The sequence below is a fragment of the Astyanax mexicanus genome, chromosome 20 (assembly GCF_023375975.1).
Source record: "Astyanax mexicanus isolate ESR-SI-001 chromosome 20, AstMex3_surface, whole genome shotgun sequence".
NCBI classification, from domain to species: domain Eukaryota; kingdom Metazoa; phylum Chordata; class Actinopteri; order Characiformes; family Acestrorhamphidae; genus Astyanax; species Astyanax mexicanus.
This window is the reverse complement of record NC_064427.1, coordinates 31,845,082-31,871,218: the sequence shown is the minus strand read 5'-3', so window position 1 is coordinate 31,871,218 and position 26,137 is coordinate 31,845,082. Positions and strand designations below refer to the sequence as shown.

The 26,137-nt window shown below is 38.5% G+C and overlaps 2 protein-coding genes and 2 non-coding genes across 10 annotated transcripts in view; all 4 read right to left on the bottom strand.

Moving 5' to 3' along the window:
- jhy (junctional cadherin complex regulator) overlaps positions 1–19,337 on the bottom strand; it is a 56,598-nt gene extending 37,261 nt beyond the window's left edge. For 5 of the 7 annotated variants that reach the window (XM_022681356.2, XM_007258118.4, XM_007258119.4 and 2 more), the window contains exons 1-7: positions 18,346–19,201; positions 11,938–12,601; positions 6,530–6,634; positions 5,056–5,564; positions 2,842–3,115; positions 1,118–1,204; positions 479–613 (exon numbers count right to left, since the gene is read on the bottom strand). In XM_022681356.2, coding sequence (XP_022537077.2) covers positions 479–613; positions 1,118–1,204; positions 2,842–3,115; positions 5,056–5,564; positions 6,530–6,634; positions 11,938–12,601; positions 18,346–18,707 — 2,136 coding nt within the window. In that variant the 5' untranslated portion in view covers positions 18,708–19,201. The other 2 variants (XM_007258120.4, XM_049468388.1) reach the window with 2 other exon arrangements.
- Positions 19,338–20,493: 1,156 nt separating this feature from the next.
- On the bottom strand, positions 20,494–25,261 carry hspa8 (heat shock protein 8). Its single transcript, XM_007258124.4, has 9 exons — positions 25,116–25,261; positions 23,819–24,028; positions 23,372–23,577; positions 23,112–23,264; positions 22,278–22,833; positions 21,877–22,079; positions 21,486–21,684; positions 21,166–21,398; positions 20,494–20,972 (listed from the first exon to the last, which is right to left on the bottom strand). Exons 2-9 carry the CDS (start codon positions 24,021–24,023, stop codon positions 20,775–20,777), a joined length of 1,953 nt encoding a protein of 650 aa, XP_007258186.3. The 5' UTR covers positions 24,024–24,028; positions 25,116–25,261; the 3' UTR covers positions 20,494–20,774.
- LOC125785067 (small nucleolar RNA SNORD14) lies at positions 21,746–21,840 on the bottom strand. The gene has a single exon (XR_007427697.1). It is a non-coding gene; the product is annotated as a small nucleolar RNA SNORD14 (small nucleolar RNA).
- Positions 23,648–23,742, bottom strand: LOC125785066 (small nucleolar RNA SNORD14). The gene has a single exon (XR_007427696.1). It is a non-coding gene; the product is annotated as a small nucleolar RNA SNORD14 (small nucleolar RNA).
- Positions 25,262–26,137: the final 876 nt, after the last annotated feature.

The following is a 26,137-nucleotide window of genomic DNA, read 5'->3' as shown; positions in this document are numbered from 1 at the left end:
GTTAATATCTTGGCAAAATACCAGAGCAAAAAATTCCAAAGGACAAACTATACAGAATGCTTTGTACACATTTGCCCAGTATTTAACCTCTTATGCTATTACACTCTAAGGACTACTAACCAGTAAATACATGCAAACATGCAAGTATTAACAGGGGGAAAATAACTCAGGAACCATTAGGTTTAATATGTTAATGTTGAAAAGTTGGCCCTCACTAGTTTCTAAAAAAAAAAAAAAAAGAATCGCTGGTCCAGTCTAATATGTTTAAACCACTGTTGAATTCAATAGCAAATAATACTTAATAAATATAAAATTATGTATTGCCTTGCTAACCCTGCCATGTAATATTATAGATAAAACAGTGTGCTGCAATGGACAATTTGTGCAACATATATAGTCTGGCAAAGCTGCTTTGACAGAAACACTGGTAGACACACTCTAACATATAGCTAGCACTGTGTTTTCAGGCCTCTCTCACCTTCTTCCTGGGAATAGCGTCCTTGTTTTCACTGCCCACTGGGTTTCTGTCCGACAGAAAGGGAATCCTACTTATCTTCTTGTTCTGCTCGCGGATCACATTTGAATACAGCTTCTGCCGTCTAATTTTCTCGGCCTGACAGCGGTGAGAGAGAGAGGCAGATTACAAAAGGGAGGTTTAATTACCTAAGCCGTTTTCTCCCTTAAGGCCTCTCGGGCTCATTGTGTGTCTCTCTCGGTGGCCTCTCCACAGCAGCAAACAAAACCAAATAAAACTCATCATCTCCCTGAAACCAGTGTCAAACACAAATCAGTCGCTGAAACCCGCCTGAAAATCAGACTCATTGAAGGTTTTACCATTGGTGACAAAAGGAAAAACAGGCAAACACCCCTCTCCAAGGCCTACACTCATTAGGTTTGTAAATTCCTTTCTGCTCTGTTTAGATAGATGAAAGTCTTTCACATTCACGACGTAAAGGACAGAGACCTTTAAAACCACTTGGTTGTTGAGAATGGCTGTCAGGGATTAGCTACACCAACATGAAGAGAAGGGGAGCGCATGTTTCAATTAGACGCATGTAATAGATGCTCTTGCAATGCTTATTCTAACTCAGAGACATTATGGTATTATAGCGCTTACCATGGTCTCATCAACAGTGTTGGATGGGCCAAGACCTCCCAGCTTCACCTGCTGATTCAAGCTCTTGTAGTCCTTTAGCGTGTATTCCTGTAGTGTTAAAAAAATATAGCAGTTAAAAAAAAATTATACTTTTCAAAGGTTTTAGAAGTTAAACCTCCCATTCAAACACACATACTCAATACAATACAAACCCAATACAGCTATAAGTAATGCACCACACCTGTACATTTCATATCACACATTTTACAACTCACATCTCTATAGTATGATGTTTATATTGATATCCTTACTGCTCAGTACGCATTAATAAATTATGATAAAATTGCTTGCGTTATGAATTTTTAGAAAAAGTTCGAAAGAAAGAGAGAGCAGGAGTGTATGAAAATATGAAAGGGGTAAGCAGTTAATCCGTTATGGACATCTAAGGTGCACTCGAGCAGCAATCCACAAGCCCTTCCAAACAAAAGGGGCTATTCAGGCAAGATTGGGCCGGCTCCTCCAGGCTCTAGGGCCAGCCTTGGATCAGCCATTGGTCATGGACACTGCGGGATGGCTGTTTCCTTCACTGATCTGTTCCCCTTGGGCTGCAACACTAGCTGTTTTACAAATTTATCCTCTAATCCTATGAGACATGATGGCGGACACGGTGAGGTAAAGAGAAAAAGCAATCTCCTTTATGGTATAAGGACAACTTAATCCCAACATGTGTCAAGTGGATGTGTTCCATGACATAATGACCCCTCAGTGGTGCTGTGTGCATTTACCACCAAGCTGTTTGTTTGTTTATTAGCATGCTGACAATTTTATGCAGTGTTTTGTGTGTGTGTAAATGTCAACTTAGGCTTCCTACTAGTTTCCGTGGGTTTAAATGGTTGCACACATTCACCCCTGTGATGATTTCTGTGGGTATTAATGGAAGAATGGAAGCTCTGCTGTAGTTACCTGGTGTTTACGGTTGGTGTAAATGACAGTGCTACTGTAGTTATCTAGTGTTAGCTTAGGGAGTAAATGGTTATTCCAGTAGTTACCTGATGCTTTCTGTGGTTCTCTGGGAGTAAACAGAGCTCTAGTTATTTGGTGTTTCTTTCCTGGGAAGTAAGTGAAAGCTCTGGATGCCTGGGGTTTTCTCTGGATGTGTGTGGCTGCTCTAGCTAGCTTGTATTCTTGTTGATGGCTGAGTCTATTTCTCAGCAGGCCCCACCTGCAGACCTCATGCTGGCACGGGACAAAGTGGCCGTCGTTAAATGCAAATGAGCATCTTAGCAGCGGAGCCTGGCACACAGTGCTTAATCACCCGATCTTTTAATTCACTTCGGTATCATTGCTGTTACCGTCCCTTACTCATATATTCATGTCACAGCAATTAACAGCATCTTCAATTGCTTATACAATTAACCTGCAGAACTACAAACTGCTTTAATAAATCACCAGTGAAAGAGTTTACAAAGTGCTATGGTTGCTGTGGGAACTTTCACACTAGATACAATTTAATGATTTAAGTAATCAAAACATACATGGTGCTTTTTATCCTTTTCAATGCATAGATCTTTTTGCTATTTATGCCATACGATCAATCATGAGCATCCTACAAAAGTACCAGTGTGAATCTGCTACTGTTTGAGAAATAAAGAGATTCATGCTCAAATAATAAAAAAAAAGATTTCAACCTGTAGCAAAAATTCATGCCTATTTTATCCTAAAATCACATTAGCCAACAAACACACCTTGTAAGTCCTGGCTTTAAGCTGTCTTTGTTTCTCCAGCTGTGCGAGATACCCCTCTGAGCAACTCCTCTGCATAGCATTTGAATCTGGTGCTGTTCTGTCACTGTACAGCTCTTCACTGCTGCCGTTGGACTTGCCTATTGGGGGCAGCACTGGGTAGCCGTTGCTGCTGTTTGTTCTAAGTGTGTGACCAGAGTCTCCCTCATCAAACACCACCACCTCAGGAGTGTCCAAGCTGTGTTTTTCTGTAGAAAATGGCCAATTTGGAGCAATCCTAAAAAAAACACAGTTGCTTAATTGAAGCATTTCTATTTTGATATCATTAGCAAAATATCACTCACAAAAAAGCTAAATGGCTGCAATCATTTAGGACTGTCAATGTGTTAATCTCTACATGTTTATGTTATTTTCATTATTATTTAAAGACCATTTTTGGCCATTTCGCTGAGCTCACATTCACAATGTCCAAAGAGTAACTATGTACAGGTTTCTCTTGCTCTTGATCCAGCCGATCAAGTGACCATGTTTTTCACCACAGTAAATAGGTAAAATATAAAAAATATGAAAACTAGTGTCAGCAGTTACAGCAGTTGTAGTGACAATGTAACACAATTTCATCATATAGAGTTTTAAAGAAAATCTCTCAGTCCACAAATATCTGCATGTTTTTTCAAAAATGGTTGTGGAAAAATCTGCATATATTTTAAGAAAGGGTGTGGGAAAACATCTGTTTTTAAAATATCTGAATCAGTAGGAATGGTGCCTTATTTACATTGGTGTTTTTGTCAATTTTACAACAACTATTTAACAGTACCTTTAGCAGCTGTTTCTCTCACTGATATGTTCACCTTCTAACTGCAACACTAGCTGGTTTACAGATTCACTCTATGACACATGACAGATCCGATTATGGCATAGATCCTAAAAGATCAGTCATTAAAACTGACATTCCACAGTTTCTGTTAAACAGAAAACTCCCAAAAGGGTGGAAACACTATTTGGGAATTAACCCAAATTTCGGAAGGTTTATAGTGTACTTAGTGAAATAGAAAACATCAGACAATGCACAGTGCTTATGATCACAGAACTAAAAAAGAATATTTATATATTCATTTTATTCTTTAAAATCTGCATTCACTTGTTTTTGCAACAAGCAGACATATAGTCAGGGCATAATTGGAACACTTTTATTGTGATCTACAAATGCATTAATTTGAATAAATAAACAAAATAACAGTATATAGGAACCTGAAATCCTAAACTAACACACATCATGTACATATAGTTACTGTTCAATGAAAAACAAGTATCTTCATTTTTGTTAATTTTTAGTTTACTACATCATTTGAAGAAACAAACTGTCCCTTACACTGTGTCAAAATTTCTTGATGAATTGACCAAGAGAAATGGTCCAAAGTGTCCAAAATAAACTCTTTTTCCATTGACTTCCACTGAAAGTTAAGAAGTTTTTTTTATCTCTCTCCTGTAAAGTTTTTGTCTTGGAGATACATGCTTTTTATTGGACAGCGACAATATGGACACTGTATATTTATATTTATAGTCATAAAATACTTGCAAAATAGAATAAACACATGGTAATTGATAAATAAATTAAAATAAGTTAAAATATACACATATGACTGCTTACACATCAATTGATGTGTATTAATATGCCAAGATATAAAAAAATATAGAACTATTTATAAAATATTTGTTCACTGTTATTTGTTTAGCAACCATAGCCTACTTTTGACAAAGAACACTGTTTAATGGATGTTTTGTGCACTGTGGTGATTGTTATGATAATCGTTGGATTATTTACTTAATATTTGGTGTCATTTTATGATATTGTGCCATTAAATAAAAAAAAACTAAGCCTAAATGGCCACAAACCACTGTGATTATATCATGGTTGGTGGTGGCGTAAAATAAATGTCAGACTGCCAGTGAGTGGCAGTTAAATCTGCTGTTCTCACACATGGTTGGGTTTACACCAGCTAATTTGGTACATGATTCTGGTGTTTGTGTTTGTTAGATTATGTGGCCTGGCATTTAGCCATTGTACAATCACTGTAATTCACAGCATCTCTTAACTTATTGCTTTTCTGTATTGTTCCACATAGGACCCTGTCACATGGATCTACATTATATAAGAGGATGAACAGGAATGAGTGCAGGGATGTAATTTAATGAGGTAAAAGTGGGTAATCATACCTGGCACTGCTGTTCTCATGTACTCTGAGGATGGATTCACCACTCATTATTCTGTCAGTGACCTGGGGATGGTTTCTGCCCACATGGACATGCCCAGGGGTCAGGACAGACACAGGCAGCTGAGGGGAGGAGCTCACCTGGTGGATGGCATAACCAGGGTGTATAAAAGTTGGGCTATACACATCTGTCCTGTTCCTCCATTGTGGTGGGGCGAGTGTGTAAACGTGCTCTTGCAGCTCATGACCAAGGAAAGGCACTGCCAGTTTAGCCGGAGTGTTTAGGTTCATGTTGAGATTGACCGCTGGAGCTGAATTGAGACTTTCCTGGCCAGGAGAATTAGAGACTCTTTCAGAGTCAGATGGAGTGTGTATCTGGTTCTCAGAGGAGGTCTGCTGTTGGTGACCCACCTCTGAAACACGTCTCTCCACGTGAGGATTCAGCTGGATCCTGGGTCTGGGTCTGCGGCGCTGATGCCTGGCTCCATCTGAGCGCTTAGTCTCTTTATGAACCTTGTAATTGGGTACAGATTAGGAAAATGCACTTCACATTCAAACTCTCAGCAAAGCATTCCACCTCTTATTAGTTTGCTTGTGTTATAGTTACACTAAATTCGATATGGGGCACTTAAAGTGACCGTTAACTAGCCTTCCTCTAATTGGACAATGATTTTCAAAAGACCTTTGCTCGATGACACAAAAAACTCAATGTTAGCATGAATAAGACAATTTCCCCAAATATGACGAGAATGCCTAATATATTTCTTCCAGAAAAGAAAATAAATATTGCATGTCTGAATTAATCAAATTAGAAATTCACCTCAATGAGGAAGGCTTTGAGAAACTCTAATGGACCATTTTCAGAGCAGGAGCTGGAGGATTCCATCCAATTGTGCAGAAATATTTATTTATACAACCACAGATTTGAGGCCATTGTCATGGAGAAGGAGGAACGGGATGTATAGATAATGCTTTTTGCTGCAGGCCTAGCATGCACGGTGTTCTGTCGCACATTATTCGGTGAGGTCTGGGGCTGTGTCGCAGCATGTAATGCCTCTGATTTAGCCAACACCAGCTTTCACCATTCTAATGGGAAAATATTTACTCTCCTCTGCCTGCCAGCATTAGGGTGACCGCTCAAGTGCTCAAAATAATGATGCTTCTCCGTTCCCCCTCTCTCTGCAGCACGGGCTCCTTTTCAAGACGTTTCAGAGGCTCCATTGTGCCTGAACAACTCTATCAGAAATTGCATCCATCACAGTGGAAATGAAATCCCAGGTGACAGTGCGCCCACTGTGCAGACATTTTCATCTTGAGAGGAAGCCCTTGCTGACAGTTATGCATTAGGGCAATGGATTGTGCCAAGCAGACCCCACCTACATCCACAAAGAGCGAGCAAGCTAGAAAGTGACAGAAAAAGAGAGAGAAAGAAAGCGATGGATGAAATCAATAAAGTGAACAGGAGTGAAGGGTTCTACCTTTAGTTTTTGAGTTTTTTGTATCCACATCAGCTCTGAGTCTAGGGCATTGTCTGGGCTTCCCTGGCTGTCAATGCTGGCAGTGTCCTCAGAAGGCTCTGTGAGCTTGATTGAGAGAGAGAGAGAGACAGAGAGGCAGAGAGAGAAAGAGAGACAGACATAGAGAGCAAGATAAAAAGGGAAAAAAAGAAGAGAATGGTAGATGGTAAAGTATAACAACAGTACACAGATTATAAAGGAACATTGCTTGATAGAAAGCAACTTTCTATCTTTTAATCTGTATGCACCCTGGCATGACAAAGTTATTAAAAACCTAAACATATCAACTGATTATAAATTTTACCTTGGGGAATCTGTGAGGTGTTATCTTATGAGTGAGGCTGAACACTGGACAGCGTGGTCATGGCAAGGCGAAGTTTGAATGATACCTGACAGTGAGTGAGGACAGTATGGGACATTCCATTTTTTAGGTTGTGCAAGCATTTAACATTCCTCAATCCAGTGTGTATCTATGTCACAATATGTCACAGTTGACAGCTCAGTGGGTGGTGATGATTGTCATAGGACAAAAACTAGTATCCTGTCCCCCGGAGAATAAAGAACACATCACTGACCCCTGGGATGTTTTTAGGGGCCTTCGTTGAATGTGGATGGGGTTTCTACCGATTTTTATGTCTGTTCACGCAGACAATTAAAACCGGATGTCACCAATCATGTGGATTGAGGAATATTTAATGCCAGCACAGCTTTGGAAATAAAATATCTCACTATCAGGTCTCACTCAATATTGATGAATGATCATAATCAATTTACATACATCTGTCCCATGACTTTTGACATGAGTGTCCTTACATAGAGGTTCGGAAGTAGTAAATATAAAAGACTTCTACATATCTAGTCAAAACATACTGTTTATGTATATGTAATGCTTTTCTTTCAGCTCAGAATAACTGCTTTATGTACAATAATCAGTGATGTCTAACTAGAATTTTTAGCATTAATGCATTTTAAGCTCTTAGAAGTTCAGTTTACAAATTCTGCTTTTTTACAAAACTACTGAATATTTAGACACCCATAAAATGTACCCATAAAGGTATCTCCAACACACATCTTGGTCATCTATTGATTTCCTTTGCAACAGTCCCTTCAGAGCAGTTTGAGGATAAGTGTCTGTATACACTCGCATTACATCAATTCACTCTCTCCATTTTTCTTAATGCACTCATTCAGGGAGAGCATATCTGCTGCTAATACTGTAATGAAAATCATTTAGTAAACTTGAAGTCACTTTGGCTGCTGAGGACAATCCGGCCTGATCGATGCTATTGACGGCTTGAGGAGTCCCTGAACGAATGCGGCTAATTCTGAAAGCGCAAACAGAGGAAGGTCGAAAAGAAGCATGCTGCAGTGAGTGGATTGAGCTGTAACATATCCATCAATAAACAGGCAGCCATGCTGGCCTATCTATTCGCTGAAAGGCCAGGAATGCAGGGAGGTGATCTCTGCACCGCCTCTGCCACTACCACTGCCTGTCGGACGCACAGGATAAGGAGTGCTGTTTATTTATCAGGGAAACAATAGGTAAAAACCAGCTACCAGTAGGCAACAGGGCCAGCATGACAGAGTGTAAATAGAAGGGGGAATAGAGTCAACATACATTTAAAACAGCAGCATGTGTGTGAACAAATACAAGAAGCACTATTCACAACTGATTTAACTAAATACAGAATGTGTATTCGCTGAGAACTCTAGAAAATGTCAAATACAAGACGCAAATCCTTAAATCTCATTATTAAAGGTTTTTGTAACTCCACTGGATGATATTACGATCCCAAAAAAAAACTCCTTCTTAAGGAATTAGTGGTTGTGTGCTCTTTTGTCACTGGCAGGGAAAAACCTTTTCCATTTTGGTTATCTTCTACTTTGTAACATAGTTTGAATCTAGCACTATGTTTCAAAATTATGAACAAACCAATGAAAAACTTAGAATAAAACTTTGGTACACTGAATTCCACTGCAGTTTTTCTTCTCCTGTAAATTTGCTATTTTACAAGGTTGTACAAGGTTTCTGTGCGATATCACAGGAGTCATCATAGAGACTACTGAACTCAAACTATGTCTTCACCTGCTTGGTTTCTGCTTGACAAATTTCATATTTTAGGGCCTATAAAAATTATGTTAACTATGACAGTAAAATAGCTATAAAAGAGTAAACACCTGTAGGCTGTAGTGATTTCAAAATTAAAAAAAAAACTAAAAAAAGATCATTTTAAAATGGCAAAACATTTGAAACAAATATTGCAAGTACAGCAAAAAAATAGAAATGTATTATTTTTGCATTATTTCTAGGCCAGATTTAATTTAAATTTGAGCAAGTATTTTTGGAAGTGACCATGATAAAGCTTTTGTTTTTTTGTTTAGTCCTGTGTTTAGATGATTATTAGGCACACTGATCTATGTATACCATGATTTTGTCCACGCAGCTAGAGTGCAAGCATTAATCAGAGCCAATATCCAATATTAATGTTATAATTAGAAAATATTAGAGAAGGATGCAAAATAAAAGCCCTTTTACTGGTGGTCTCATATTATTATACACTGTACGTAAAATGCATTTCAGCTGAAACTTTAGTATGTAAATAACATTTTTACACAGAAACAAAAACTTTCTAATTCCTAATTTTAAATGAAGTCACCTGGTATTGTGGGTTATATTTTGAACTGTTTTAGCTGCTATCATAGTTTAAGCTTCTTTCCTTTTATATTGCTTAAGCTCTAATGTAGAGTCAATTCCTCTACTACGATATTACACTGGCACAGAACAGGCAGAGTTGACTGTTTGTTCCTCTGCATTTGGCGAGTGTAGTGCGTTTTTCCGCTGTGCTACTATTGTGCAGTAACAGGTGTGTGTGTGTGAGTGTGGCGGACATCACAGCCGTGCCCTTTGTGGCCTCTCCGTGGCAGCAGGCCACAGCCTCTGCCCAAGCCACTGCCACTGCCTTTTGTCCACCATTTTAATAATCTCAATCAAATTGAGAAAATGATCAAACAAAATTGCATTTTGAGCTTCATAAGCTGTGTAATATCTATTCTGTTAAATTGGGGCCCATAATTGCCTCTTGGGGCGAGATGAGGCACAACAAAGTCAGGCGATCTGAGCTTGCCATTTTTCTCAAGACTGAGAAACACAGCGTTTGCAATGAGGACTTCAAAGGCTTGCAGTTCTTGAATTGCATTTGGTTGCTATTGTGGCCGCCCAGGCAATCTTGATTAGGTGTTTACACTGAGGCAGGGTGTACAGTGGCAGAGAGCTGCGGAGCCTCAGTCTAGAGCTATTAAGAGATTGTACATTATGTTCCTGGCTTTGAAGTGAGGGTCTGGGAGATGACGAGGGACTCCGGCTGAGTGCAATGGCAGAAGATTGGTCTGCTACTTCTGTCTTTATCAAAGGAGCCTCTGCAGGGGCTCAGCATCACTCCCCCACTCGTGGCCACAAAGTTGGCGCATTATGAGATTGTGTACATTTAATAACATAGCTAATTATCGGGAGTAAAGAGTCCGTCAAAGAGCAAATAGTGGCTTTTAAAAGGGGGCAACACCACGCTCACACAAGGCCAGATAATGATGCTGAAACTGATGTGATTTGATAGCATGCCTTTTTTCTTTCTTTGAAAAAAAAAAATAGAAATAAATAAAAAGGCACAGCGAAGGGCAAATGTCAGACTATAAGATCAGATAGATGGGACCATACTGCATGAAACCTTGTGATCTTAGCTTTTATGTCCCATAAAACTGAATAAAGCCAAATGAATGCAAAACAATCTGAGCTTCATTTCCAGAGAGGAAGGGAAAATATACAAAGCTAAAACTCTAATCACACAAGTCAATCTTGGTTATGGGTACCCTGATAAAATAAGACAAGATAAAGGGGTTTTAGACTGTAACAACCTCCATCTACCCTATGAGTCTTACCTGACAGACTCCAGTGGTCTGTGAAGGTTCAATCAGCACGGCATTTACAGAGGGAAGCCCTTTCTCTGTTTACCGTGTCACAATGCTAACAGCTCTTCACTATGCTAATGCAGCTGACACGAGACATTAAGGTGGGTATGGGCTCAGATGGGCCGGCAAAGGCCTAAAATGTAGCAAATCCTCATATGGTGCACTGCGCACAGGCTGAGCCTGCCAATTACACGGCAGGGCCAGGTGCACTGATAGCTAAGAGCCTATTGGTAACCATGCCTCTCTGATGTTCTTAATAGCTACTGTTGTGCAGATCAACTCATAATAGGCACTACATAGCCAGACATGCTTCCTTTTTCCTTTTCTGCTCCCAGTGTCTGCCAAATTAATTTCCGAGCCCCAGTTAGATTAGGCTGCTTGTTCTCTTTCAGTACAAGCCCACTACAATAGCAAGGTCACTTACACATTCATATTTTTTTCCTAAAAAAAGAGAGCAATGATGCAGGTCAGGTCATATCAAATATGGTGTACTTATTGAACAAAAACAATGTGGACATCTGCTAACAATGGAAGAAAGAAAGCAGGGTGTTCTTAACCAAAAATGAAAAGCAGTGGAACATCTGTAAGGTCAATTACAATTTTACTTCAGGTCAACAGGTTTTTGCCTTTCATTTGTACACAAATAAAGTTAAACAAGAAAGGAGAGTTAAAATATCAAACATAGATTTTTTCTTTTAATTAAAAAAATCATATAAATCTAATAAGAGTGTTTCTTTTTTCATATGTTTATAAATTAATGTAAAGTAATCTATATTTATATATCAACATGGCACCTCAAATAAAGTGCCATTATTTTGTATATTTTGCATTACAATGATCTAAACTCATACCATAAAGCATAATTCACTCTTACATATTATTTTGTTAGTCATATGATATGTTGAATTGCTAACACTCTAAACCCTGTTATCTTAAACTCTATTATCTTTAATATACACGAAAAACCACTTCCTAATGATGAGGACGGTTTTTTAATATATATTTACGGTAAGTGAGACGAAATGGAAAGCTACAATAAGGAAACAGAACAGAAAGAGCCTATATACAGAAAGATTTGATGGTGAGGTAAAGATTGTGTGTTGTGTTATTACGACCCCTGGTGGCTCAGAAAGGCAATGCAGTCTGACAAATAATCTAAAACTAAATATAGACAAGTAGCAGTTTAACCAGGAAAACAGTTGTTTAGTCATTAAAGATGTAAAACAATTGTGTTACTGTTGAATTATGACATCTCAAAAATGTTATTTTATTATTTAATTTTTTTATAAAACCTGTAAAAAGAATGCTCAACGTAACTTAAAATGAGTTCAACTATTAAAAACTATTAAATACTATTATTCAGTAATATTTTAGGCTGTGTGTAAGAACAGCAAAGAAACACATACCTCATTTGCCTCATCTTGTTTCTTTCCTCTTTGCCCATAGGCCTTCAGATAGGACCCTTGTTTGTGAGTGTTTCTCCCTAAGGTTGCTTTATTGCGCTCCACTATGTCTTCTCTCGGCCTGGGCTCTTTAACTTTTCGGGAATGTCTCCTCTGTGGGAGTACCAAGTTGAGCCTGTCTTTACTTTCTCCCTGAGCAGAAGCTCTGCTTTGATCCTCTCTGTCATATTGCTTGTTACTGTCTCTCTGCTGGCTGGACTGTGAAGAAGAAGAGGGCAATATTTTAGTTGTGCTTAGGTGGTCGGCAGATCTGTCTTTAGTTTTTGAAAGCCTGTCTGAATTCAAACGTGGTGTGCTCTCAGAAGATGTATATGAACTTTGTGGAACCGATAGCATTGTGTCTTCATGACTAAATTGTCTCTGTTGTGGGTGAAGGTGAAAGGAAGATGAAGGAGGGCTGGGATGAACAATATCCATCGCTGCAGATGCAGGATTTTTCACCACTATATATTCATGCCGTCCTGTTGAGACCATATCTTCAGGCTCCCCAGAAGAGTCCAGAGAGAGGCTGGTCTGGACATGTTGGAGAAACTCTGCACCAGCCAGTTTCTTTCTCCAGTCTGGATCATAGCGCAAATCATCGTAGTCATCTCCACGGAGGTTCTCTCTGAAATGAAATAGATTAAATTGATAGACACATTACTTTATAAGGTAAAAGTGCAAACGTTACTATGTAAGTATATATACTCTCCTTGTTTTCCGAAAGGGTATTTCATTAGGTTCACATATGATATACACTATATCGCCAAAATTATTTGCTCACCCATTCAAATCACTGAACTCAGGTTCCAATTACTTCCATGGCCACAGGTGTATAAAACCTTCAAGCATGGTATCATGATAGGATGCATCTCCTGAGCAACAAGAAATTTTTTAAACTACTAAATATTCTACAGTGAACTGTCCGTAATAATATAACAAAGCGAAAGTGTCTGGGAACAGTAGAGCATAGAGAGCTTCATGGAATGGGTTTCCATGGCCAAACAGCTCCATCTAAGCCTCACATCACCAAACACAAGGCAGGCAAGCGGATACTTGTGGCAATATTTTGTAGATGGAAGTTGTAGATATACAAATACAAGTTATCAGCTACCTTCTACTCCATCCACCATAGTGCCACCTCTAATAGATTATTACTTAGGGATTATTACTTGTTCTTAGTATAGCATTAGTATATGTCACCTTACTGTGCTTTTCCACTGCACAGTACCTACACTACTCAACTTTGGTACCTGGTACTGCATTTCTCTGTAGCATTACTTACTTCTTTATTTAACATTATATACTTTACTTTACTTTTACTTTTATTTATATATGTGTCAATTCTGACAACAGAACCACAACTGCCTGGATATTTTGTTTATGGAAGACTATATTCTCAATCCACTATTCTCAGTCAAACTGCGATACTACACCTGACTCACTCATACCAGTCAACATCTACTAATATGCCCTAACATTGGTCTTTTACCATTGATAGTTGGGGTACAGGGATGTGTTGCAGGAGCTGAAGTTACAGTACAAACCAACAACATGCATATAATGTATATGTTAAATGTTTCTAATAAACATGGAAGGCCAACAACTCGGAAGCCAGATTTAAGTTCAGCTGACCTCAGGAAAAGCCCTATAATAAAGGTCATATTTACCTCAGACTTCAGCCTACCTGTTTTTTATTCAAAAGAAATGGTAGATTATGTGATGGTTATTATCTACCAACTTCATTTTACATACACGTGTTTGAATACAGCTAGCAAAGCCTAGAGTCATTAAAGCAATCTGGAATAAGCATTGAGCAGGAGGGAAAAAGATTGAGCACATTACACAGCCCATACTTCTCATGTCTTTTGCCTGAGGTAGTCTCATCCTTGTGTTTCCCCCACCTTATCCCCTAATAACTGAGGGTCTTGAGACCACAATTGGGGCATAGTTTTGGAAATGGCTAATTCAAGGGTATGAAATAGGTTGAAATTACTACCTAATGTGCTCCGTGCATCACTGGATGAAAAGATCTCATTAAAATAATTAGAAGAGTGCCTCTTTGTTGCACAGCTCTGAATACTACAAGATGCACTTCACATCTCATGATGCCAAATACGGCGCAGGCGAGGCGTATGGCTCTCCAGCCAACGAGGGCAAGAGGGCAGGGAACGACTCAGTAATGACTCGGTTCAAATGAGCTTGAGAATGCAGTGTGGGCTCACAGCTGTGGAAGCTCCTTAACATACGAAAACCCTCTCAAAGCTTTTTTTCCTCGGGTTGCACCAAAATGAAACCTAGTCCCATGGAGAGCACCACGGTCTGCTTTGTATTTCAAACAGAGAACAGGACTCCTGTCACAAAAATGGTATTTTATCTTGATCTAAATTCTGTTACAACGTACCATATGTGAGCATTACAAAGAACTAATCTATTGCTTGCATGTTAATTCTACCCTGCACCGAATGCATATAACACAGATAACCCTTAGAAATTCTTAGCATTCAAAATATTGTCAAGTGGGCATGTTGCCACTGTACAATTTAAGAAGCTTGTCTATTTTACTGCAGATCTCGTGAACAAAAGTATTTTTATCTATATGAGTTTTTATAATCTATTTTATTATTTCCAATTGGTACTCCAAGTATGTGTATGTATAGATAAAGATGTTCTGTACTTTACATTAGGATGTTGGATGAATTTTACGGCTAAATAAGTGTAAATCAAGAAGTGTTATTTACCAGCCCAAGGCTACATATTTTTTTACATTACACGCTCATGTATTAATGATACATAGCCCTGTCTTACAAATATTTCATTAACCTTTATGACTTTTACAATGTAGTGAGTGAGTGTATTTCAAGTTATTTTGGAGCATCTCTGTTTAGATTTGCATTATAGCAGATTTGCATTAAATAAAAAAATTAAAAAGGGAAAAATGGTGATACAAGGTTTTTGTTTTTCAGACTATAGTTATAGACTATACTATAGTTTTCAAAATTCAAGATGAACTGCATGAATTTTTGCACCAGGAGTGGCATAAAGCTATCCAAAAGCAGTGTGTAAGACTGGTGGAGGAGAACATGCCAAAATGCATGAAAACTGTGATTAAAAACCAGAGTTATTGCAACAAATATTGATTTCTAAACTCTTACAACTTCATGAATATGAACTTGTTTTCTTTGCATTATTTGGGGTCGGAAAGCTTTCCATCTTTTTTTATTTTAGCCATTTCTCATTTTCTGCAAATAAATGCTTTAAATGACAATATTTCTATTTGAAATTTGGGAGAAATTCTTTATTTAGTTTGTAGTTTATAGAATAAAATAACAATGTTTATTTTACTCAAACATAAACCTATAAATAGCAAAAAAAAAGATAAACTGATTCAGAAACTAAAGTGGTCTCATATATATATATATATATATATATATATATATATATATATATATATATATATATATATATATATATATATATATATATATATACATACTTGAGGGGGATTTGCTTTAGTTTAATTAAAGAATGAATACAATAGTATAAGCCCTGGCCATTAGTAGCACTTCACAAACCTGTTATCAATATGGTCAAACACAAAAAAATAAATACATGAAAACAAACACCTCCTTCAGTCTACTGTGGGAATATAACGACTGGGGTCACACACAGTCAGGGTGGACACAGTCCTGCCTGCAGACAATCAAGCTAGAACTGGAGGCTAGGGTGAAGGTGGAGGAGTTCAGACAGACGGTGCGATAGACACTTCAGATTCCAGCATCTGTGTTTCCACAGCACAGAATGGCCTCCCATTTAAAGCACAACAAAGCATCTGCTTTTTTAATAGGCTTCAGAATGAGGCTTTATTGTGATAACCTCCTGCAGAATAAAAATCTAATTTCCTTTAAATGGGGGGTAGTCATATGGAAAGTGCCAAAATTAGAGGTCTTTCAACTAAATTAAAATGCACGTACTCTAACATCATTTTCAAAGACTGCCATTATCTATTAGGCGAGTGAATACAAGCTGTTAATCATTTCAATTATGTTTCCTGGGCTGCGCTACAATAAAAAGGTCTTATCATGTTGGGAGTGATCTATTCTATGTCAGGTATCTCCATTGTTTACCAGCTCTATTTCAGAGAGCCTAATTACGCACATCCATTACCGACGGCACAATATACTGTACTGCCTTCAATAGGGCATTCAAATCGATGCTGGATAATTACATGAATATTTAGAATTTAGGCTATGTTTGATTGCTCTAAACTCTTGTATTTATTTTCACATTGTAAAACAAAACGGCCGCAAACAAAGCAGCGGTAAAATGATCTGTGGTGTTCTGATAATTTGTTTAAACCTAATAGGTAATTAATGTAGCCTAAAGTTACCCTATCCTTAATTTTTTCCTGAAGATTATTTTTCTTCTTGTCCTGAACTTGACTTACAGTGTAGGTTAATGTAGGCCTACTACAGCAGTCGTAAACTGTTCTTTTAAACAAGATGATTTTGTAACTGACACATATAAATGACTAACAGACATGACTTCTATATACTTTATCTGATTCCATTAATTCTGGAACACTCCTTATACCTCCAACATGAACAGGAGGTGCTAAATTGCTTTAGGGATAAATAAGTACACATACATTCATTGGCAAAAAAAATAATGGTATATGTACAAATATGCACAGTATATATGATTTAAGGTGTGGTCTGCTCAGACATTGGGTTTTGCCACAAGAGGGGATTAAACTGCTTCTCCAGCAGCTAAACTAAAAATACTTTTAGAGGTTACTTTTGTAGTGTACCTCTTGGTGAGAGATTGTTGACTATTGCTGCTAGATACGCCTCTAAAGACATTTTTCAGATCTGGGGAGCTAAAACACAACAAGGGATATCCCAGGAATCTCTTCACCAGACTGCAAACCTTTCTTAGCCTGTGCAACAGGATGTCATACAGAACCTGTATGCCACTTTGCCTAATGGTATCTTATCTTGTATCCACTCTAGAGGGGTCCAACAAAGTACTAAATCCTCCTTTAATTGTACAGTTGTTTCCCAATAAACATTCACTCTAATATTGTAAACACCATTATTAAAATCACACAAATGTATGATTATCAGAATAATGTGCCTACAATACACAGAAATTCTTTTTTCTTATTTTATATTTTTTATTTAATCTATTAGCAAATATTGTCATTTTAAGTCATTTTAAGGTTACCTATATTTGCAGCCATGTTAAACTGATTGTCTCTGTTACATCCAAAGTGTTTTTTTTTTATCTTCTCACCTTTTTGAGCTCCCCCATTCCTCTGACTATCTAATAGTCTACAGGTGTACTTCCTGAGCCAAATGAGACTCTTTGTGTGCTGATTGGTTGGACTGGTGTTGGATGATGGTTTAAAACCAAGTCACCAAATACCTCCTAGTTCCTTCACCTTTCCTTTACCATGATCTGATCAGTCAGAACACGAAGCAGCAGTGTGGCCTGTGGCCTTGCTTTAGTATTACTATATATATATATGGTATTTAAAATTCTGTATCTTCAGCTTGAACTATGTAGGGAGTGTAGTTTATTTCTTTGGGCAGTTTGTTTATGTTTTATTAGGGAGTGTGTTTGGTAAGTTCTTTTCTTAAGAGTATGTTAGTTTGTGGATAATATTTTTGTATTATTTTGGGAGATCATCCCTGAAGCCTTTGCTTCCATAATGGAAAAATAGACTAGTATCTTTGTCTGTGATTGGTCTTGTGGATCAAGGTTTGGAAAGGTTTGGGCGTGGACTTTTTTTTAATGTTGTGTCCTACCCCTAGATGAGCTGTAACAATCCTGTACTGTTTTCAATATACATTCTGATTATTCTTAGCTGTATCGAAACTTATTTGGGAAGCTATTTAAGGAATATTTATTTATATTTATTTATATTAATTGATGAAATTGTTGTTTTAACTAATGTCAAAGGTTACTTAATTGCAGTGGTGGGGTTTTTCCAAGAGGACTAGGTAGATTGGGAATTGGATATGTTTTAAATAAACAGCTTGATGGTTTATGAAAAAGCTAAATTAATATTTGAAGCACCTACAATTTAAGCATCTACAAAACGTCAACATTTTCAAGTGCTTTAAGAAATGTAACCAGGCAGCACTGCAGACATGGCAAAAATACCCCAACATTTGTTTTCCCTTAAAATGTAAAAGTATTTTAGTGTATGAATATTACTCCCTGTTTATTATAGTCTGTTTATTCAGAGTAAACGTAGATACTGACCCATGTAAATTTTCATTCCACGTTCAACAACTCTTTTTGGGAAACTTTCATTTTCATAATGTTTGAAAATCTGTGGGAGCAGCCTGAAGCTGGAGTCAGTACCTTGGCAGTGTTGTGCTTTTACCCGGAACTCCATATATCCCGGTGACAGGGGGATGCTGTGCTTCTGTCCTCCTGTAAGAATTAACGTTACCGCGGTCTTCATTCACGGAGTTCTCGCGTCCGGTTTCAATAAAAGGGGTGTTGTCTTCATCCACAATACGCTGTTTTAGCTCCCGTTGGTAAGCTTTCTCCTGTACCAGACTTTCAGTGTCTGACTCTAAGGAGTCCCAAAGAGTAGGAGACGCGTTTCCACTCCTTGGACTAGAATCCTCGTTTTTGGGTATTTTTATGTTTGCCGTTTTACTCTTGCCTGCTCCGTGTGTGTCGCGTTCATGTCGTTGTTTGGTGATAATGTTATCCATAACGTTAGGTAACTAGCTTGTTTGTTATAACAGAAGCTAAGTAAGAGTAATTTAGCTAGCGTTAAAGCTCATGTTTATAGCACGACAGCTAGCTAACTTGTCGAGCTAGCTAACACTTAATCTCTGGTATTAAGTTAACTAACTAGGTAAAATTCTTTACAAACACAGAATCTAACAAGCATTAGAGACTACCTTTTATTCCTTATTAAACAACCTAGTTTTTATCAAACTTGCCAAGTTAGGAAACGTTTGCTAACCTAGCTAGCTTAGCTTTTCGTTTGAACCGACCTTTAGTTTATTTAGAACACGATGTAAGATTGACAACATAGAAACACGACTGATGCTGTTTAAATGTTGCTAATCCGCTTTTTTTTTTTAAACGCACGCAAATACATCATACAACACTTAACAAAATGTTAAACTGCTAGGTTAATCTAGTTAGTTAGCTACTACGTTAATAAAGCACTTTATTATCTAACTAATGCAGTCAGACTCCTCACCCTTCGAGCTGTTGTGGCGCTACAGGGCGCTTACACGTTGCCAGGCAACACGGACGCGAGGACATGTTTGCACAGGCGCAGTAGGAGCCGGCTGGTTAATGTGGTACTAGGATACAACTCTCTACTGACCCCTCTATACAGGACATGATGGTCTTGTTACGCATTTAAAATAAATACACCAGGTTATGAAACGGATATATTTAAAATTCTAGCACCATTACCAGCAGTTTCAAATTTTGGGGCATTTTTTTATTTATTTCTAGTGTATACAATAAGTAAAATATAAATCACATGCCAGCTAAGTTGTTTTATAGTTATTATTGCCTTAATGTCTATTTACTTAGTTTGGGTTTTTGTGTATTGTGTTTTATGACTTTTATTGTAAATTCAATATTAAAGCTATACAGAACTTGGGGAATTATTTTGTGAACAAAAACTGATTAAGCCAGAATGTTTATTCTTTACATTCTTCAGCTTTAATGATAGATCTGCTCTTAGAATTTTAATCTTTGGGAGGTAGAATCACATGGAATAGTTCTCATGTGTCTTGGAGCTCCTGAGCAATAGTGCTTATCCCAAACCACGCATTTGTTATGTTTAGGTCAGTGAATGGTGGAAGCCAAACAAAAAACCTTTACATAAATCTGTGTGCCTCATTATTTTAGTAAGCAAAAAAAAAAAAAATTTACTGAGGTGATTAATTTTAAATACTGTTTAAATAAACCCTCCAGGGACACCTGGTCATAAAGTTTCTTTTAGAATAATTATTTTACCCTGCTATTTTATAAGTGACCATCTCTCCATGGAAGGAAATGTTTTCTAACTAGTTTTGTGAGCATTGCTGTAAAGACCTGATTAAAATTTTGCTGTTTGCAATCACAGCCACAGTAATGCTCATCAACTCAAGTCTGTTGAAAGTACTGTGCACATTAGTTTTAGAGGTAGGTGTATCTTAAAAAGCATCTCAATTCAGGACTGTCCAAACATTGATATGCATTTACCATTTTGCAATCTGACAAAGTCCACTTTGACATTATTGGTTGAAAAAGGTGTTTTTAACATCTAATGAGAGTGCTCAAAATTTGATCTTAAATCACAGGTCATTTAATGATTATTTCACTCACCCTATAGGCTTCGTGGTTTAAAGTTAATTTACATAATGTATAAATTAGTGAGTTTAGAATTCTGTAAAATTTTACTCCAAATACAATCATCCTCACTGTTATGTTACCTCAGCCTGATGAGTAAAGCAAGTAAAAAACATAGGCAAAGACATGACAACAGAATGGGAAGAGGTCAATTTATTCATGTTTTCCCTCAAGGCAAGAAACAAGGCAGTTGCAAAAAGGCTTGTGAAATTGTCGATAAATAAACTATGGAACATTCAAGTACAAAAATCTGTTCCCTGTTGTGGAAGTGACCCTTTAATCCCCTTTTTTCTGCAGTCACTCTGCAGCAGAATCCCAGCCAAAAACTAAGCACCATAACCGAGAGTCTAACAGGAATTCTGCTACAGAGGGTTAGAACAGTAAACATTGCTGTGGAGGTAGAGCAGGTTTGGAATGGCTTAATCAACCTCCTCAATGGTTGGTCCAGAAGATCCACCACCACCAGGTGCAGCACCAGCTCCTGGGAAGCCACCAGGCATACCATCAGGCATTCCACCAGGCATGCCTCCGGCGCTCTGGTACAGTTTGGTGATGATTGGGTTGCAGACCTTCTCCAGCTCCTTTTGTTGGTGCTCAAACTCGTCTCTCTCAGCCGTCTAGGGAACAAGACCAAGGCAAGAACCAATCAATTATTTTCCACATAGTTTACCCTCTGTTGCAAACATTGACTAACTGCACCAGACTTGATTGAGAGAAGGGGAGGAAAAAATAAATAAATAAAAATAATTTAAAAAACTATACCCCATAGGCACTTACTACCCACAGTACATTAATTTTCATTATAATTACCTGATTTTTGTCAAGCCAGCTGATCACTTCGTTGCATTTGTCCAGGATCTTCTGCTTGTCCTCATCACTGATCTTGCCCTTCAGTTTCTCATCCTCAACTGTTGACTTCATGTTGAAGGCATAAGACTCCAGGCTGTTCTTGGAAGACACCTTGTCACGCTGTACATCATCTTCTGCCTTGTACTTCTCTGCCTCCTGCACCATGCGCTCAATGTCCTCCTTGCTGAGACGGCCTGTTAATCAAGGGGAGAAGAGAATTAAATTAACAATGCTAGAATGTAAAAATAAAAATAATTACAGCGCATCATCCATTTGCCTACCCTTGTCGTTGGTGATTGTGATCTTGTTCTCTTTGCCAGTGCTCTTGTCAGCAGCAGACACATTCATGATGCCGTTGGCATCAATGTCAAAGGTGACCTCAATCTGGGGAACACCACGAGGAGCAGGGGGGATTCCAGTCAACTCAAACTTGCCCAGAAGGTTGTTGTCCTTGGTCATGGCACGCTCACCCTCATACACCTAAAATAAACTAGATGTTAAAATTTGTTTGCAAAAAAGTTTGTTTTAAGTCAGGTTAAAATCGCTCAGACATCCAAGGAAGGTGCTTGGGCCATCTTTGGTCTTTCGACCTCTGGTGGAAACTACGAATGGCAGGAATAAACTTCATCACAGCGAATGTCAAACAAGTTACCAAGCTGAAGACATTCTCACCTGAATCAGCACACCAGGCTGGTTGTCTGAATAGGTGGTGAAGGTCTGGGTCTGCTTGGTTGGGATTGTTGTGTTACGTTTGATTAGAACGGTCATGACTCCACCAGCTGTCTCAATACCCAGAGACAGAGGGGTGACATCCAGCAGCAGCAGGTCCTGGACATTCTCTGATTTGTCTCCAGAGAGGATGGCAGCCTGGACAGCTGAAATGTAACAGTTACAGGTTAGAAAAGCCTTCATATTTGATAAATGTGATTTTAATTTAATTAGTCGCTCAGACATCCAAGGAAGGTGCTTGGGCCATCTTTGGTTTTACAACCTCTGGTGGAAACTACGAATGGCAGGAATAAACTTCATCACAGCAACATCACAATGATAAAATAAAGTTTGCTACAACAAACCTGCGCCATAAGCCACAGCCTCATCGGGGTTGATGCTCTTGTTCAGTTCTTTGCCGTTGAAGAAGTCTTGGAGGAGCTTCTGGATCTTAGGGATACGAGTGGAACCACCAACCAGGACAATGTCATGGATCTGAGCCTTGTCCATTTTGGCATCACGTAGAGACTTCTCAACTGGGTCCAAGGTACCACGGAAGAGATCAGCATTGAGCTCCTCAAAGCGAGCCCTGGTGATTGAGGTATAGAAATCAACACCCTCATAAAGGGAGTCGATCTCAATGCTGGCCTGAGTGCTGGAGGACAGGGTGCGCTTAGCGCGCTCGCAGGCAGTACGCAGACGACGGACAGCCCTCTTGTTGTCGCTGATGTCCTTCTTGTGCTTGCGCTTGAACTCTGTAATAAAGTGGTTGACCATACGGTTGTCGAAGTCTTCTCCGCCCAAGTGAGTGTCACCAGCGGTGGATTTGACCTCAAAGATACCATCTTCAATGGTCAAGATGGACACATCGAAGGTGCCACCCCCAAGATCAAAAATGAGGACATTCCTCTCTGAACCAACCTATATGAAGAGACAGGTGAGGAGGGGGGGGGGGGGGGGGGGTCATGAATTACGTAACACCCATCAAAAAAATTTCAATTAAAAAGCTGCATTTATTCGCTCAGACATCCAAGGAAGAATTGTGCCATCTTTGGTTTTTCAACCTCTGGTGGAAACTACGAATGGCAGGAAAAGACTTCATCATAGCGCAAGATTAACATTTTGCTCTTCAAGTAAGGGGAGAGTTGACTGCCAACCGCTGTTATTGGCAAAGCAGTCTTAACAGTACAAATACTAACCTTTTTGTCCAGACCGTAAGCAATTGCAGCAGCAGTTGGCTCATTGATGATACGCAGAACATTCAGGCCAGAGATGGTTCCAGCATCCTTAGTAGCCTGACGCTGGGAATCGTTGAAGTAGGCAGGCACTGTGATCACAGCATTTGTGACGGTCTGCAAGAGAAGTCATGGATGTAGGGAGTCCATTCATAAGCAAGCAACAACTTAAATAAAACTGATCAGTTACAAAAGCATCCAGCTTCACTTAGAGAATACCTTACCTTTCCAAGATAGGCCTCAGCAATTTCCTTCATTTTGACAAGCACCATGGATGAAATTTCCTCAGGGTAGAAGCTCTTGGCCTCGCCTTTGTAATCAACCTGGACTTTGGGGCGGGTGCTGTCGTTTATTACAGTGAAAGGCCAGTGCTTCATGTCAGACTGGACAACTCCATCATCAAACCTTCGGCCAATCAGTCTTTTGGCATCTGTAAAATTAAAGAGATATAATTACATAACAGTATAGGTGCCCAACACAACTTCAGTTGCTCATTTTGTTCGCTCAGACATCCAAGGAAGGTGCTTGGGCCATCTCTGGTCTTTCAACCTCTGGTGGAAACTACGAATGGCAGGAATAAACTTCATCACAGCGAAACTCAGTACATGAAATCTTAAAATAGAAGTTAAAGTAATTTTCTACTAAACACAAACAGTGAAAACTCCACTAACCAAAAATTGTGTTGGTAGGGTTCATAGCAACCTGGTTCTTGGCTGCATCACCAATCAGTCTTTCGGTATCTGTGAAGGCCACATAGCTTGGCGTGGTCCTGTTTCCTTGGTCGTTGGCAATAATTTCAACTTTGCCATGCTGGAAGACTCCAACACAGGAGTATGTGGTCCCCAGATCAATACCGACAGCTGGTCCTTTAGACATGGTTTCTGTTAAAGCAAAATAAATAAATCAGTAAACTTATAATTAAAAAGGGGGGAAAAAATCCTTACAAATAAAGTAAATGGTCACAAGCCCACTCTGTAGATATGCTAATAGAAGAAACACATCATGCCGGAAATGAGATGTGACCACGTGGGTTGGGCTTCTAGAAGATTCTAAAGGAAAGTTGCTTCACAGCCTGCCACCATTAGCTAGTTAGCTAACCTTGTTAGTAAGGAGACAAATATTTAAGACGGTAGCTACAGAAGCCGGGAACTGTAAGTTAGATTATGTTAATTATTGTACAAAAAAAAAAAAAAAAAAAAAAAAATCAGGTTTACCCTATTCCAGTAATTGAGTTTAGTTAGCCAACGGTGTCCTTTAAGAATTAATTTGAAAATATTTCAGACCATATCCCGTTCTCAAATATCCAATAAAAAATGTATTTTAGCTATATCAGGTGTTAGTTAAGAATTGAGCTAGATACAAATGCTCTTAATTTAGCTAATAATAGCTAAATTTAAAACACGACACGAACGACCACATTAGTCACAAGTGTACACCTTTGTTCTGTACCATCGAGGCACCGACTCCTAGCATTTAAGAAATTATAGCTAAACTAGCAAAGAAACCCTCACGAATTAAGTAAACGGTAGTTTAAAAACATAAAGTAGCTACCGTTACTTGGCCTAGGTTCCCATTGTTTAATCTGGATATAGTTTAGCTAGATAATGCGTGTGGCGGTTAGCCAGTGCTAAATAGTTTAGCTAAGCAGCTAACTAGCATTTGAGGGCTGTTGAACTAACTGAATTATTATAACGTACCCTTACCGTACTAGTTAACCAATCTATAATTTATTCACAAAATAAATAATTGTTCCACTTGTTTCACTGGTAACTATTTAAGGAATATCAGTGACCCCTAGCAGTATCAAAAACCGAATAAATAGCTAGCTAGCCGTCGAACCCACGAGGGAATTGCTAACACATGCCGTTTTAAATTAAAATACATCATGTAGGCACACAAACACACGGTTTTATAAGTTTATAAACAAGTAGAAAAACAAAAATTCAGTAATTTTAGCTGAATACTCACCAAATGATTTGAACAGAGACAGATGAAGACTGGAGTTGTCGTGAGGCGGTGCCTGCCGTACCTCGCTGCTGCAGAGAGAACAAGCGAATGTTCTAGAACATCTATATATTGCCGGTAATCCAACCAATCACAGCTCTGCTTCATCATGCCAGAACCAATGCGATTTAAACAGATGGTTTATGCCCGCCCCTGACAGAAGAAGCAAAATGCTGATTGTCTCACAGTCTTTGGCCGCGCCCTACAGCACTCTGAAACCGGCTGATCCTAAATCAGTTTCTCCCGTTACACGCACACTATCCAAAAACGCGCTGCAGGGCACATCGAAACTGTTCTGAGATCAGGAGGAGGAGCGGTGAGATAGAAAGATCTAGAAGATCCCCCACCGGCTCAGCTGAAGAGCACGAGGATTCTGGTCTGTAATGGCGTCCAAGGAGAGAGGCAAGGTGGTGGCTATAGAATCACTGAACACGAGCAGTTTCTTTGTTGCTTAATACTATTTCCTTTTTAAATATATTTTTCAGATTTGAGTTTTATGTATGTGGGTGTCAGATATCTTCACGAGACCCAGAAAAAAGTTTAGAGGATATTTAGGACGTTGGTTTGTGGTTGAAATAAACATTTTTATTATATGTCCTTTGTAGAGGCTTTGTAATGGCATATAATGGCTTATATTTTCATGTGGATTTTTAGTTAGATAATTATTTTCATTTCATGACCAAAAACAGGAAAGAAACACAATCTGAACACTATAAAGGCTTCCAACAGAAATTAGCACTTTTCACTGATTTGTGTTCTAACATTTTTCCAAAAAGCTGGTCATTTGTACTTTGTAAAAGATCAGCATATTCTGAGAAGGCTCCATAAAACTGCTTCCTAAAGAAAGAGAATTGAGTAAAAAAAAAAGGGGAAGCGTTATGTATGTCATGTGAAGTACACAACACATTTATTCAAAACTGAATAAAATGTGTGGTTTGAAAGGCTTACATAATCATGTAACATTTCTAAAATGAGCCATACTTAAA

Bases quoted from the DNA above. Each gene is read 5' to 3' on its own strand.
- hspa8 (XM_007258124.4), bottom strand. From the start codon at position 24,023: ATGTCTAAAGGACCAGCTGTCGGTATTGATCTGGGGACCACATACTCC. The intron at 23,265-23,371 runs GTAAGGTATTCT...CTTCTCTTGCAG, and splicing joins CTGAGGCCTATCTTGGAAAG to ACCGTCACAAATGCTGTGAT. The intron at 21,685-21,876 runs GTGAGAATGTCT...AGTTTATTTTAG, and splicing joins AGCCTGGTGTGCTGATTCAG to GTGTATGAGGGTGAGCGTGC.